This window comes from Panthera leo, chromosome A3 (assembly GCF_018350215.1).
Source record: "Panthera leo isolate Ple1 chromosome A3, P.leo_Ple1_pat1.1, whole genome shotgun sequence".
In the NCBI taxonomy this organism is placed as follows: Eukaryota; Metazoa; Chordata; class Mammalia; order Carnivora; family Felidae; genus Panthera; species Panthera leo.
The window spans coordinates 133,611,108-133,626,543 of NC_056681.1; the positions used below are offsets into that span (position 1 = coordinate 133,611,108).

General features: G+C 38.6%; 1 protein-coding gene across 6 annotated transcripts in view; it reads left to right on the top strand.

The window, feature by feature from the left end:
- The window catches only part of KIDINS220 (kinase D interacting substrate 220), a 95,239-nt gene that overhangs the window by 65,242 nt on the left and 14,561 nt on the right, over positions 1 to 15,436 (top strand). For 4 of the 6 annotated variants that reach the window (XM_042933728.1, XM_042933730.1, XM_042933729.1 and 1 more), the window contains exons 23-25: positions 5,301 to 5,479; positions 6,793 to 7,019; positions 9,403 to 9,516. In XM_042933728.1, coding sequence (XP_042789662.1) covers positions 5,301 to 5,479; positions 6,793 to 7,019; positions 9,403 to 9,516 — 520 coding nt within the window. The remainder of the gene's footprint in view (positions 1 to 5,300; positions 5,480 to 6,792; positions 7,020 to 9,402; positions 9,517 to 15,436) is intronic. The other 2 variants (XM_042933732.1, XM_042933733.1) reach the window with 1 other exon arrangement.

Genomic DNA, 15,436 nt, shown 5'->3' on the forward strand with positions numbered 1-15,436 from the left:
AGCCACTCAGGCGCCCCTAAAATTTTTTTTTAATTACATTACTATATGTTTCTTCCAGTGTAAAAAAGTAATCTTGGGCCTTAATATTCTGACCAGATAGGAAACACACACTGTCTTGAAAATATATACGCCTTCGGTGGGAAATAATCTTTTTAAAATGTAGAGGAAGCTGTTCTGCTAAGCAAAAGAGTAACATTGTTTAGCTCTCCCAGTGATTTATTTGGAAATTTAGACAAGTACTTTCACGGTCAGCATTATATAATCCTAATTGGATCGTCCTTAAACACATAAGTCAAACACATTAAATGCTTGAAACCAGAAACTAACAAACCTGAAGGCTTGGCATGATTATGTATTCACCGTGCCACATACACAAGTGCTTTGTTGTTTTCTAGTGCGGTTACTGAATAGGATGCCTTGAAAATGCAGCATTACTTTTGTAAGCTTTGAAAAGTAGGTGCTAATGAGAACATTGGACACCGCGCTGTTGTTTTGAGAATGGGCTCTGACCACTGCATGCAGGCGCCCCTTTTCCCTTTGCTCCACTGCGTGTGCTGGGCTCGACACAGCCTTGTGCTTGTGGGCAGTTGTAGTTCCTGTTACTTTGTTACTTTTGTTACTTTAGCTATAGACGCCCTAGGCTAGTGGCCTTTCCAATATGATATGAAAGGTGACTCCTGGAATTGTTATCATGGTACTTTTGTAAGAATCGTAGGAGTGATTGAAGTTTAAGCGATGCAGCAAAGGCAGTACCTCAGAGGGAAATGTATAGCCGTAAATGCCGATGTTAAGGAGGAAGAAAGACCTTCATGGCTTAACTTTATACCTTGATTAACTAGGAAAAAAAGAACACATTTTTAAGGTTTCAAAGCTAGCAGAAGGAATGAAAAAATAAAGATTAGAGGCGAGATAAACAAAAGATTAGAATAACTATAGAATTGACCAAACCAAAAGTTGTTTCTTTGAAAAAGATCGACAAAACTGACAAACCTTCTACTACACTGACAAAGGAAAAAAGAACACACAAATAACTAAAATCAGAAAGTGACGGTATTACCACCAATCATACAAGAATAAAAAGAATTGCAAGAGAATATTCAGTAGGTGCAGAAAAGGCATTTGACAAAATCCAGCATCCTTTCACAATAGAAACACATAGAAAACTGGGAATACAAAGGAGCTTACTCAACATGAAAAGGCGTTTGTAAAAAAACCCACTGCTAACCTCATTCTCCATGGCGAAACACTGCAAGTTTCCCCACTAAGACAGAACGTGATAAGGACCCCTGCTGCTGTGGGCTGCATGTGTCTCTCCCAAGTTCATATGTTGAAACCCTATTCCTCAATGTGATCATATTGGAGGTGGGGGCTCTGGGAGGTAAATAGGTTCAGATGAGGTCATGAGGGTAGAGTCCTGGGATTAGTGTCCTTACAAGAAGAGACAGTTAGCTGCAAACCAGGGAGAGGGTTCTCATCAGAACCTGACTGTGCTGGCACCATGATCTCAGACTTCCATACTCCAAGAACTGTAAGAAATAAATGTTTTTTAAATCACCCAGTCTATGATATTTTGGTATAGCAGCCTGTAGCTGACTCAGACACCCACTTTCACTACCACTGTTCACTATTATACTGGAAGATTAGTGAGTGCAATTGGACAAAAAGCAGGAGGAAAAGGATCCAAATTGGAAAGGAAGAAATAACACTATCTGCAATCGCAAATGATGTGATCCTGTATATAGAAAATCTCAAGGAATCCACAAGAAAGCTGCTAGAGCTAATAAGTTCAACAAAGTTGCAGGCTACAGATCACAATATCATTTGTGTTTCTGTACCTCGGCAGTGAACTATCTGAAAGGAAATTAACAAAGCAATTCTTGGGGTGCCTGGGGGCTCACTTGGTTAAGCATCCAACTCTTGATCTCAGCTCAGGTCTTGGTCTCAGGGTCTGTGAGTTCAAGCCCTGTGTTGGACACCACACTGGGTGGGGAGCCTACTGAAAAAGAAGCAGAAGCAGAAGAAGAAGAAAGCAATTAAATTTACTATTGCATCTAAAAGAATAAAATACCCAGAAATAATTAAGAAAAATATTTTTAATGTTTATTTATTTTTGAGAGACAGAGAGAGACAGAGCATGAGCAGGGGAGGGGCAGAGAGAGAGGGAGACACGGAATCTGAAGCAGGCTCCAGGCTCTGAGCTGTCAGCACAGAGCCCGTCACGGGGCTTGAGCTCACGAACTGCCAGATCATGACCTGAGCCAGAGTTGGACACTTAACCGACTGAGCCACCCAGGCGCCCCTGCCCCCCACCCCCAGGAATAAATGTAACCAACAAGGTTAAAGGCTTGTACAATGAAAACTATGAATTGCTAAATTAAAGAAGATCTAAAAAAATCTAAATGGAAATATATCTCATGTTCATCAATGGGAAGACTGACTATTAAGATGTCAGAACTACCCAAAGTGATCTACAGATTTAATACAATCCCTACCAAAATAGCCTTGTTTTGCAGAAATGGAAACCTGATTCTCAGATTCACATGAAATTGCAAAGCATCCCAAATAGCCAAAACAATCTTGAAAAGATTCTTCTTGAAAAAGAAGAAAGTTGGAGGACTCACACTTCTCAATTTCAAAACTTACTACAGACCTACGGTGATCAAAACAATGAGGCACTGGCCTAAGAATGGGGAGATAGACCAAAGAAATAGAATTGAACATTCAGAAATAAACTGATACATCTGTGGGCTGCTTGAGCTTTGACGAGGGTGCCAAGCCCATTTCATGGGGGAAAGAATGGTTTCTTCCACAAATGGTGCTGGGACGACTAGATCTCTACGTGCCAAAGAATGAAGTTGGACCCACATTTCACACCACGTATGAAAATGAACTCTTAAGTGGATCAACCTACTCTTTTCCAAGCGTAAATCTCTTTTCAATATCAGAAAGTGTAATTACAGTGAAAATTATTACAGAAGAATAGAGCTCTTTGGGAACAATGCATTTTTTCTTTGTATTCGTTCTACAAATATTTATTAAGCAAAAGTGATGTGACAGTATTCTGCTCTAGGCCCTGGAGATACAATAGTGAACAAAACTGAACCTCTTCCAAGCTTTAAAGGAACTTACGGTCTAGAGGGGGAATAGACATCAACAAAATAATTCCACTAATGATTATCAAATTCCGGTTGGGATATGTGGTGTGCAGGAAAGTAAATGTGCTACGAGGGTCTGCTCTTGGGAAAGACTTGCTTGAAGAGGCGGGGAGTTGGGTCGAGACAAAGGGGGAGTAGGAATTCGCGGGGTCAAGACCGAACAAGAGAGCGTAGTTAGCTCCTGAGGCGTTCTGGGTTTTCAGTGGTCTTTCCACACATGTGGACTTCACTTCCGTCTTTTGTTTCACACCCATTGGCGGCGGTGCTGAGGAGCTGTTTTCTGTCTGTGTTCCACCTCCATCCCGGAATCTCAAAAGTGCTCTGTGCATAGAGCGTTATTTAATAAATGGGCATTCACTGATCGAATGTATTTGAGCCCAGTAGGGGTTGAATTTGTCTTAAGGTAATAAAATTGTGAGGCAGTTAAGAGTGTTCTCTAAGTTTTTGAAGGAATTTTGTCTTCTTTTTAACCTTCTAGGATTAAATAATGACATTATCAGGCAGCTACTTTTAGGTAAAGTGTGACAAATCATGCCTTCTTCATAAATTATGCTTTTAGAACCTGTTTATATTTTGATTTAAAATAGAAATTTTTCCCCCATGTAATTTAAGACCTCATTTTGAATGCAAGTGATTTGAATGGCTTATGTAATTTCTGCCAGGGAATTAATACGGACTTTCTATAAACCACTGTCATTTGTAATCAAAATGCCTTTAACTTACATTGCCGTTGGCATTAACAAGTATTGCTAGATTGGTAGCATAGAAAGAAATTGCATTTAAACTTACTAGGAGCTCATTGCTGCCTGAGGCTTTATAATGCTTTCTGTGGGCCATTTAACTGCTGGCAACTTTAATTCCCATGATTCATAATACTGGAAATTCAAATTCACTCTTAATTGAAAAGTGAAGTTACTTAAATTCTTTAAATACTAACCTTTGGAAAAATATCTGAAAAATAAAGACACATATGATTTTAGTGGCCCATTGCCAAAAGATTATCATTTACATAAATATCTCTTTCAGTGGAAGAGTTTAATGTATTGAGCTCAAAAGGTTAGAATCGAGACTTCAATCTGGAAACCAGCAGTAGACTGTTGGCTTGTGAACAGCAGTATTGTTCATCATATTGAGAACACTGTTCACATTCAAGTTTAAGCAGAGCTGGCATTAAAATTCAGTTAATTTGTTTCATGTGACTTGTCAGCTGTGTGTTTTTATCTAAATCTTTCTAGCTTCCCTTCTTAGTATTTTATGTTCCACTCCTGAAACAGATGAACTACCTTTTTAACTGTTTAAAACTCTGAGATCTTGGCCACTTCTGCAAATGAGTCTTTGTAACCATTCTCCTAGGTTTTTCATTTCATTTAAAATATATCGCTGATCACTTTGAATGCCATTTTAATTTATTAAAAAGTAATCCCATCAGAGGGTTCTTCTGTTTTGTGCAGGTGTGCGTGAGTCCGTGCAAGGGACTCCCTGAGGCTCATTAACACAAAATCCTTGTCCTTGTGTCCTCCCCAGCACCCTGTCTTTTCTTGTTTGCTAATTTTGTTCCCTGGGCTTTCCCTCGGATGGCTTTTAATATTTGGCTACTAGCCCAGGATTGGGTCTGAGCAGTAAAGAAATAGAAAATAAAACCTTTTTTGAAACAGGAAAAACCTGTACTAACTTTTTTCTAGTGTATGTAATTTATTTAAAAATTATCATTTACTTCTTTTCTTTGCAAGCTAAGGACGGTGGGATTCCATAATAAATGTGGGGTCAAGAGCTGGTCAACTTCTCTTGCCCAGTTGCGTGGCTTTGGGCGGGCTGGCTCATTTGTCTGAGGCTTGCTCTGCTGTGTGTAAAATGGTAACTCCTTTAACCTTCACCAAAAGGTCCTCATCCACATGTGAAGAGCCTGAAAAACCTGCTTTCTTTCCTGTTCCCTAGCCCGAGTCCTGCCTGTGGCCAAAGGCGTTCTAATTCTGACCTCACACTTGTTATCTTAGTCATTTTGTAACTGCAAATTTTTTTGTCCTTAAAATTTTTTTATGATGTGTAATGTGTTATTTATTTTTATGAATAGATTTTAAGTTACATGTAGAATTTTCCTTTCTAATAGTGACATTAATGACCTTTTCCATTTGTTTCTTGTTGAAGGATATCAAAGAATATTCCAACAACTAAAGATGTTGAGCCACTGCTTGAAATAGATGGAGATATAAGAAACTTTGAAGTGTTCTTGTCTTCAAGGACCCCGGTTCTTGTGGCTCGAGACGTAAAAACCTTTTTGCCATGCACTGTAAACCTAGACCCCAAACTACGGGAAATTATTGCAGGTGGGTATTGGTAGTAAGTTTAATTTTTCTTATCTGAAGTCCTCAAAATGTTTCCCATTTCTAACTTAGCGATGCAGGTTTCTCTTGCTCCATGAGATACCAGGGAATACTGAACCAAGCACTACACAGGAGAATTTGTGCAGTTGAGGATGAAGAATCTTGACATTCCTTAGAAAATGTTAAGTAATGTTATTTATTAAATTCACTTTATTCTAATAGTTTTCATGAGAACCCACACACCTGACTTAACTGCTTTAGAGTCAGATTTTGAGATATAGTCACCATTTTAAGATGTCAGCCCATTATGGGGTGCCTGGGTGGCTCAGTCGGTTAGGCATCTGACTTCGACTCAGGGCATGATCTCACGGTTTGTGAGTTCGAGCCCTGCGTCAGGCTCTGTGCTGACAGCTCAGAGCCTGGAGCCTGCTTCGGATTCCGTGTCTTCTTCTCTCTCTGCCCCTCCCCCACTTGTGCTCTGTTTCTCTCTGTCTCTAAAAATAAATAAATGTAAAAAAAAAAAAATTAAGATGTCAGCCCATTGTAATTTTTCTGTGACCAAGCTTAATATAGGAGTGTTTATCCGAGGGGGCAAAATATGGTTATCTAAATTTTAACTGAAATTTGTGGACTGGAAATTGAGGATAGTGACGTTGAAGTTTTGGAATCATTTCACTTGTCCTTGAGGCACCGCTACATGCACATGCACACACACAAAATCTTTATCGAGACACATTATCTTTGGTGTGGCACTGCTGACCCGCCTTTGAGTTTTCCGGGAGTTGTGAAGAGAGAGCCTGAGACTACTTGTACATTCTCTTTTTAGGTACTAGTTATAAGGCTGATGTCAAGGTGTGTTGTGTGGCCATGGAATTGGTTGTGGTTGTTCAGAGATGGATGAGTCCTATGCTTTGCAAGCCCACAGCTTAGCGATCATTGTATTCATTAATATCAGACAGGTGTGAATTATTAATAGTAACACTTAATGGATCATAAACAATTGTTAGAATAGCACAAGTACCTTAAAAAGTCAAAGAAAAAATTATTGCTCTGGTAACTGAAGAGAAGAATCCAGATGGTGACTTTTCAAATGGTGACAAAAGCTTTAATGCAAACTAGTTGGGTTTTTCCTCTCTGGAATGACTACGGACACGGTTTTCCGAGCCAAGATTTCCTGTCTCCTTTAAGCCAGTTGGAATTCTTGGCAAGTGAAAAAAGCATGTCTCTGTCTGGTAACCGAAGAAGGAGGTGATAGTTGGACTAATCACTAAAGTCCCGTTTTCTTTTGCCTTCTGGGGTATCATTTAATCTTTCAGATGTTCGTGCTGCGAGGGACCAGATTAATATCGGCGGACTTGCATACCCCCCGCTGCCTTTACACGAAGCTCCTCCAAGGCCACCGTCAGGCTACAGTCAGCCTCCGTCTGTCTGTTCTTCTTCTACGTCCTTCAACGGACCGTTTGCAGGTGGGGTCGTGTCTCCACAGCCTCACAGCAGCTATTACAGTGGGATGACGGGACCCCAGCATCCATTCTACAACAGGGTAAGAGAGTGCTGGGAATCCTCAATTTTAAGAACTTGTTTGGGGGAAATATCAGAAGTTTTCTGCTGTGGATTCTATTATTGTTTTGAAATGGCACTTCAGCTTTAAAATAGGAAAAATGTCAAGGTGGAATTTAAAGGACATGATTTTTTAAAAATCAAAAGAATTTTTCACTTGGCCGGGTTCTAGATCTCAATGGAGTCTGAATGTTAGAGATGCTTTTTGTTTTTATAAGAAAGTGAACTCCACAGGGTCATCAGTGACTGTCCTGTGCTACGAAGGGAGCTGTTTCTCTATTTGTTCATAAAGAAATGTTGCATTTGTTATGTTTTGTGTAATTACATTGGCATTTAAAAACAATGGTGATCTTGAATTTCCACAGTAGTTTAGTAAACCCATATTTAATGTGTGTTACAGCTTTTAAGCATGAGATAATGATGGCAGATGCTGCTTGTAGGATTCAGATGTTATTGCCAAATAACAGCCCGGTGGCCCATTTCTAAAGTTATATTTCAAGTTTTGGCAGTCATGTATAATTGTTTACTTAGTATAAATATGATAATTTTCTACTTGAAAAGATGAAAGCACGGGTATCAGTGGTGTACAGACCCTGTCAAGGTTAGTAGCCCAAGCTACACCCACCTTAATGATCTTAAATACTAATATTTCCTACTGGAAAATGGAGCATTGAACCCTCCTTGTGTACTTTCTGGAACCATACTCTAAGGTCCCTTACAGTTTCTTATTTTTGTTGTCTCCCTCTTTAGTTTAATTTGAGAAAAACATAGAGGCTAGTATTCATAGGAATACTAGGAGCCAACAACTGCATGCCTAAATAAATTTCACGTGAGCTAGGAAGACAGTGAAGTTTGGAACAAATGTGGCAAAGAAGGAGTTCCAGAATTTAAATTAAAATTTCAGTTTTTGAAAAATGTTGGCCATCTAAGTACAGTTGACCCTTGAACAACACGGGTTTGAGCTGTGTGAATCCACTCACACCAAGAGGGTTTTTGGTGTTTTGTTTTGTTTTGTTTTTTGATAAATACAGCACAGTACTGTAAATGTATCTTCTCTTCCTTATGACTTTTTTCTCTAGCTTCCTTTATTATAAGAAAACAGTATATAATGCATACAACATGCAAAATATGTGTTATTTGATTGTTCTGGTCACCGGTAGGCTATTAGTAGTTAAGTTTTGGGGAAGTCAAAAGTTATGCATAGACTTTTGACTCCTCGGAGGGGTCAGCACTCCTAACCCCTGTGTTGTTCAAGCTCAACTGTAATTAGGGGCACTATTCACAGAGGTCCTGTGAATAATGTTATTCTACTCTTTCATTCAGACAGGGAGAAAAAGGTAGATCAGTAGCATTTTATAATGTAGTCCATACTTATAAAAGTTAACTGTGGGGTAACAGTGTTGAAATGCAGGTTTTTTATTTAGCAGTCTTAAAATCTGCTGTAGTTTCACACAAAATGGCTCATTGATCGGTCGATGACAGTTGAGGTTTTGAAACCAAGAAATTTATTTATTTTAATTTACCATACCATCTAGGCTGATGTGATGCTTTAATAGCATTTTATCATTTTAAAAACACTTAAAATTTTCTCATGTTTTTAAATCTAGTTATTATTTGTTCTAGTTATCTGAGGTTTCCAGTCTAAAAGTTAAAAGAGAACAATTTTCTTAAATGGCAGCAGTTAAAAGGTAGGGGAGGATGTTATTTCAGTGTAATGAAGCTTAATGAGTTTTAATCTTTATGTTTAGCCCATATAATTTGCTGTCTCCTGTTTATGTGAAGTTGGCTACAAATAAAGGCAGTAGTTACAAATCTCACTAAACAATGGATTCCCCATTAATAAATACACCTCATTTAAGAGATAAACTCTAAACTGTAGGATATAAAGTAAGCTCTAGGAGTAATATTCTTGGAATCCATGCTAGGTGTTCTTGTATACGTTGAGACTTTTTTTTGGTCTTCCTTAAAGCTCATCTTTTTTTGTAAAGAACAGTATTCTATTAAAAGTCCATTCTGCTTTTTTAAAGAGATTGTGAGTTAATATTTGTAAATCACTTAGAAACTGACATATGGTAAGCCCGTAAAAATGTTAAAAAGAGACTCTTGTGTCAGATTGTAAGGTGCAAAACTTCAGTTGCTTACAAACCTTATATTAAATCAACAATATGAAATTTTAAATACTGGTCTTAACTTTGGGTTTAATATCTGACAGACTGTGAGTAAGGTACTTTTTCTTTTGTTTTGTCACTTGCATTATTCAAAATTTGGAGTTGTGTTTTGTTGGTTAGTTTCATTTGATAAATCTCATCACACTTTGATTTCTGTAATTGTTTATCCCCTTCTTTTGTTACGTGTTTTTTCCATAGCCATTCTTTGCCCCCTACCTTTACACGCCAAGGTATTACCCTGGCGGCTCCCAACACCTCATCTCACGTCCATCAGTAAAAACGAATTTGCCCAGAGATCAAAGCAATGGCCTAGTAAGTATAAAAAAGGGTAACTAAAGTATTAATCTAATAAGACACATAGACAGCACTAGTAGTTTGGTTATTTCCTTTCTGTAGCAAAAGAATGCAACTTACTTAATAAATAGCGTTAAGACACATAAGCTATTACTAACATAAAATGTGTTTTGTTTTTATTTCTGGTAAATGTCTATGGAAGGAAAATGACTAGCAGCCTCAGGGAATAAATGTTGAGTTGTTTACAACCAGAGTTTCTGGCTTATAATGCAGTGTTTGTTACCAAAACTTTAAAAACTAAACCTTTACATCTGCTCATTTCTAATATCTTTTTAAGAAAACATACATACATGGTATCTGTATATATATGCACATGTACACGTATATATGCTAGCCCCATGGTATAAAAGTTCAAGGATCTATTGGAGGAGCATTTTAATCTAATGGCAGAAATTAAATAGGATAGGGAATTATTCAAATGTGTGATTGAATCCAATCCAGAACAAAATACGTTGTAAATTACCAGGTGTTCCTAATGGTCAGTTTAACAATGGAAAAAAAAAAAGAGATTTCCCGTGAACGTATTTTTATAAGTGAGAAGATAAAAGCCGTAGAACTTCAACTGTTTATTTAAAATTTAAGTGTCGCCGAGGGACGCTCCAATCACGCGCAGGTTTCGGTGTTGTCTGTGGTCGTGTTAGTGCCATGTTCATTCATCACCCTACGGCTCGGCCCCCCTCACCTTTCACCCACACTCTTGTTTTGTGTTGTTAGGAGGTTATCAAGGAGGATGCTGCTGAGGGGCTTCCTTCACCCACAGACTCCTTGAGGGTAACGGCGTAGCCTTGTGCTGGGAACACGGGCCTGTCATCGCTTCTGCAGCAGGAACGACTGTCTTAGTTGTGGTGACAGCAGTTCCCTAACTCTGCCTCTGTGCTGTGATGGCTGCTCCTGTAGAGTAGCTGAATACTAATAATGAGAGCTCACAGATTCATTTAAAAGCTAATGCTTAACTTTACCCTCTATTTACTCAACTCTTTTTCCCCTTTTTCAATGACACCGGGATGGGCTTTGTTTTTTACAGCAGCCACCAGGAGCAGTCAGTTGGTGGTATTTGTTCCTTGGTATTGAGCTGTTTTCACCTTTGACTGGTGGTGTTCTTCGGCCTGCAGTTGGTACTGCACGCATGGAACACTTCTGAAAGTTTCCCAGATCCCCCTTGAGGGCACAAAAGCACATTATCAGCTAGATGGTGTAGACCAAAACGATCTGTAGTGCCTCATTCTTAATCTAGGTGTCCACAGTTTGTGAAACCTTAGCGTGAATGTACCATTTTTCTTTATCTGTATATTTATTAAAATAAAATTTTTAGATAAGCAGGTGGTTCATTATATAACTGGAATTTTTTAAACCTTTTTTTGGCTAACGCCTTAAAGTGAGTTTCTTTTAAAAAACTGTGTAGGAAATCATTTCATATATTTATCATTCATTCAAGACTTTGTATTTAATAAGAGATTTGTTTAATGTGGTGAGCCTGAAAATCTTCATTTACTCAGTGTGGAATTTAGGAACCCACTCTGTATTTTAATGTCTACTGATTAATTTACAGAATGTTATGCCCGCGTAAACATGATCAGTTTAATCTAGAGCTCTGCTAAAATGCGGCATGACGGTTAGAATTAATGTGGGGAAATACTACATCCTGAGCTTACCCACAATTTTTAACTTAAAACATGCATTTGGGTAGGCAGTAGTTCTTTAACTTTAATTTTCTCTGAGTTTTTCTTTGAGAAACTTTGAGTTTCTTGGAGTTTCTCTAAGAGAAAGAACCATCTTGGTGTTTTCACTGAGGAGCTGATGATTCTTTTTAAGTCATTAATGTTGCAGCTGAAGTGTTTGAGTGACTCCAATTATCCAGGAATAATAGACACAATAAACCACTATAATTCTATTTGGGTGTTGGGGGAATCTTTTATCCATGGATCATTGCCACCGTATGCAAGAATGACTTTTAGTTTAGTCAGAGAGCCTTTCATACATACCTTCATGCATGTAATGCAATTCTCTAAGCTAAAATTCCTTAGCAAACTTTTGATGAAAATCAGATACTGTGAAGAATTTGATGGTCTTAACGACACAGACATGCTGAAATAGTCGCTATTCCCATGCTTGAGCGTGGGGACAAAGACTTATAATTAAAAGATATCTGTAGTTTCTTTCAGGGACCAGTGAAGGAGCATCAAGCAAATTGGAAATGAGTTTTTGGGGAAGGGGAAATAATGCAATTCTTGCGATGTGTTTAGAAACCCAATAACAAAGCAGAAAGGTGCTCTGCCTACATTAGTGCCTTTGTTTAGTAAAATAACCATACTATTTGCTGTTCTTTTAACATTAAAAGGTAGTTTTGTGATTGGCCTAGTGAATAATAAATGCTTATCACGCTTTTTTTGCTTTTAAGAAATTAACAATGACAATAGCATGTAAAATTTGTTTGGTAGAAGACTAGTAAAAGTAGACACGTAGTTCGAAGCCAAATTAAAAGCAGTGGTGGAAATGTGGAGAAGTATCTGTACGTGGGAACCTTGTCTGGGATCTTTAGAGCTGAATCAACATAGCAGTGGTTAATGTAAAAAATAGCTAGCTCTTCATGGCTCATATGGCTTTCCAGTCCTGTAGTAGAAAATGTTAGATTTCTGAGATAACAGGCCTGTGGATTGAGCCCGTCTGCTCATTCAGCTGTCCCCCTGTATGCAGGAGGTGATGACAAGAGGCGCTTAAAGATAAGTCAGGAGCTACACAAACATCTTGGGACAAATTGTCTTGTCATGACGGACACAGAACGATGAGTAAAAATGAATATAGAATACCACCAAGAAAGCAAGACTGTAAAGAGTTAACCAACTGGGATTTTCAGCATAAGCGGTCCCATCTTTTTTTACCGTAAGGAATTTTGATAAACCTTTATAAAGCAGAGCCTTATGAAAACAATTGGGTTTTCTCACATGAAAGGAACACTGTAATGATTATAGCTTGCTTGCGAAGGACAGCCAAGGACTTACCAGGCAGGTTATTGGTATGTCCAAGTGTTTCACAAAAGTGAAGATGTAAAATACAAGACTCTATGCTAACTTTAAAAAATAATTTTATACTAGAAAAATATATGCCAAATCTTCTAAAACTGGGCAAAAATTAACATTGGACCCAAGATATATGTTCCCCAGAATATCACAGCTAGAAAGGAGCTTTTAAGGCAGAGGAGTTCTTTTCAGAAATGAAATATTAATCAGGACTCTGGTTCCTAAAACCAGTAAAAGCAGAACTCTGGTCCCCACCTTGGACTTACCCTGCCTCTTGAGGATCCTCAGGAACTCTGGTACCTGTGGCCTCGTTCGGCTTCGTGGTACAGAAGAACGTTCCAGACTGGGTCTGGGAGATTTCCCTGAGGTTTACTGGAGGGGAGCGCCAGATAGATGTATGACGAGGACCCATGTGGCCTGTGTCACAACCCAGTCCTCAGACATGCTGCCTTCTTTGCTCCTGTTAATACTAAGCGTGACTTAGCCAGGTATTTGATCTTAAGTCAAATAGACCCTGGTGGTTAGCTCTTTGCCTTGGCCAAACTACTTAACATCTTGGATACCCAACTTCCTCATCTGGGAAATGCAGGCCTACCCCATAGGTCTGACTTAAGGATTACTCAGCCTTAGCATACTTTAAGTACTTAGTGATTATTATTACTACACCAAAGGCAAATTTCATGGAGCTTTAAAGACTCAGAAACTAAAACTGTTCCATGTTAAGTTAAATGACCTGTGTCTCAATAGTGGGAGCAGTGTGCAAATACACCATTCAGTGTAGATTAACTCAGTCTTTTATCTGTTGATGCTTCTGTGGCCCGAAAGGTGTCCATCAGTTTGTTTTCTTAGAATTTAGAAGGATTTCTGGGTTGAGCGCTCTGAATACTTTTAGATTTTGACAGCCTTCTAGGGAATGGACTCGGTGCCTTTTCTTTCTCTCAGTCCGATTCCCGCTAGGAAGTAGTGGCATCCGAGCATCCTGGGACCATGAAGGGAAGGACCCAACAGGGGAGGGCTTATCTCGTGCCAGGCCTCCTCGGGGCATTTTGTTGCGGTATTTCAGGTTGCTCATAGGAGTATTCAGTCTTTTTATTTAAGGCATGCTGCTCGCGGTGGAAGCCGTATTTCACTGAAAAGCAGTCCTTCGAAAGAAGGAATGGTCCAGCCTCTCTTTACCCTTTTATCCTTCCTTGAATTATTTAGCACGGACTACTACCAATGCCTGTGTGATCACTCACTGGCTGCACAAACTTGAGCATCTCCCAGGCACTATTCTAGTGGGATGCAGCAGTGAAGAAAACTGATGGAACTCCTACCCGCATCGAGCTTCTAGGTTTGAAGGCTGCTGCAGGAACTATCAGGACTCTGAGGTCATTCCTTCTCAGCCTTCTCTGCCACAGGGTTTACTCGATACCTTTAGACAGCTTTATTTAGATCACTTTTCTACCACATTGAAAAGGCATGAAGATAAATAGTACAAAGTATAATTGTGAAGAGCTTCAGAACTGCAAAGGCAGTGTCGAGAACAGTACCCTTATTTCCAGCGTGCCGTTAGAGGTTGATGAAAATGGTGGAATTAATACAGGCATTAAAAATGAAGGTCTTGGTTTTCATTAAACTGGATCCAGTTGGAGTAACTCAGTAAAAAGTAAAAAAAGATGGGGCTTGACAGTAGATAATTTTTATTTCCACCACTGGCTTAGAACTTAAACCTGTTTTCAAACAAGTATATGTCCAAATCAAGCTGTCTCTCATTGTTCAGGAGCAGACTTGGACAAGAAAGCTAAAGACGCCGTGGGTAAGGAGCGGGCATGTTTTAGGTTTTATGTAGAGTGCAGGCACCTGTCACCTCTCAGTGGCTTCTGTTGGGGTCATTCCTGCTTTGTAAAGTGATTTAGAAGTGCATTTTTATTCTGTTCCAGTGTGGAAAAGTATTCACTTATTTTTCCTTTAATAATATAGTGAAAAATTGCATTCACCTCAGGCTCGAAAGTCTTTGTGCCAGACTTCAACCCTAGAAAACTTTCTTTCCCTAAGTGATTAATAAACTGCTGCAAAATTGGTGGAGATATTTCCACAGAAATATACTGCAGTAATGATATCCTTGAAACTCTGGTGTACGGTTAGAAGTTAAAACATGAAATCGTGTTCATTGCAGTTTTTGGTACTTTTTTTTAAAAGGCTGCCCTTAAAATGTAGTGTTAAGCCTTATCTGTCAACTTTGACCTCATTATTTCTCATGCAATCTGAAGAGTGAGTTATATTTTCCAGCTAGGTCAACAACAGCTTTCTTTTGTGTTTTGGGTATCTTATACTAAGCTGTAATTTCATTAGCATTCCTTTTTTCAAGTCTCCATGTATATATATATGTGTGTGTGTGTGTGTATACACACACACATATGTTATATAATATATAACACACACACACACACATATGTTATATAATAAATATATAATACATTTATATATAATTAACATATATAGTAACTTTCTGAAAATCCTGTTTATAAGGTAGATATGTAAATTAGAAGAAAAGATTCCCATTAGGTGTTGCAGATACTGAATGTGTTAAAAGGACAACATTGACATCAGGCTAGCAGGGCCCTGCCCTTTATTAAAACAATGTTGTAAGTTAACTTTGAATCAGTATTGTCAGTCATCTGTAGATTATTTTCGCTATTTAACAATTTTTACCACCACCCTAGTGGGTATAGAAGAACAATCAGTAACAGTGGCATCGGCTCTCAATGGAAGTTTTAAAAAATCCACATCGCTGAAATCGTTCTGTTAATCACAGTATGCAGATACTTTCTGCCTTACGTTTAGGATTTCTTGAGCCATAAGGCTCTTAAGTCTTTCTT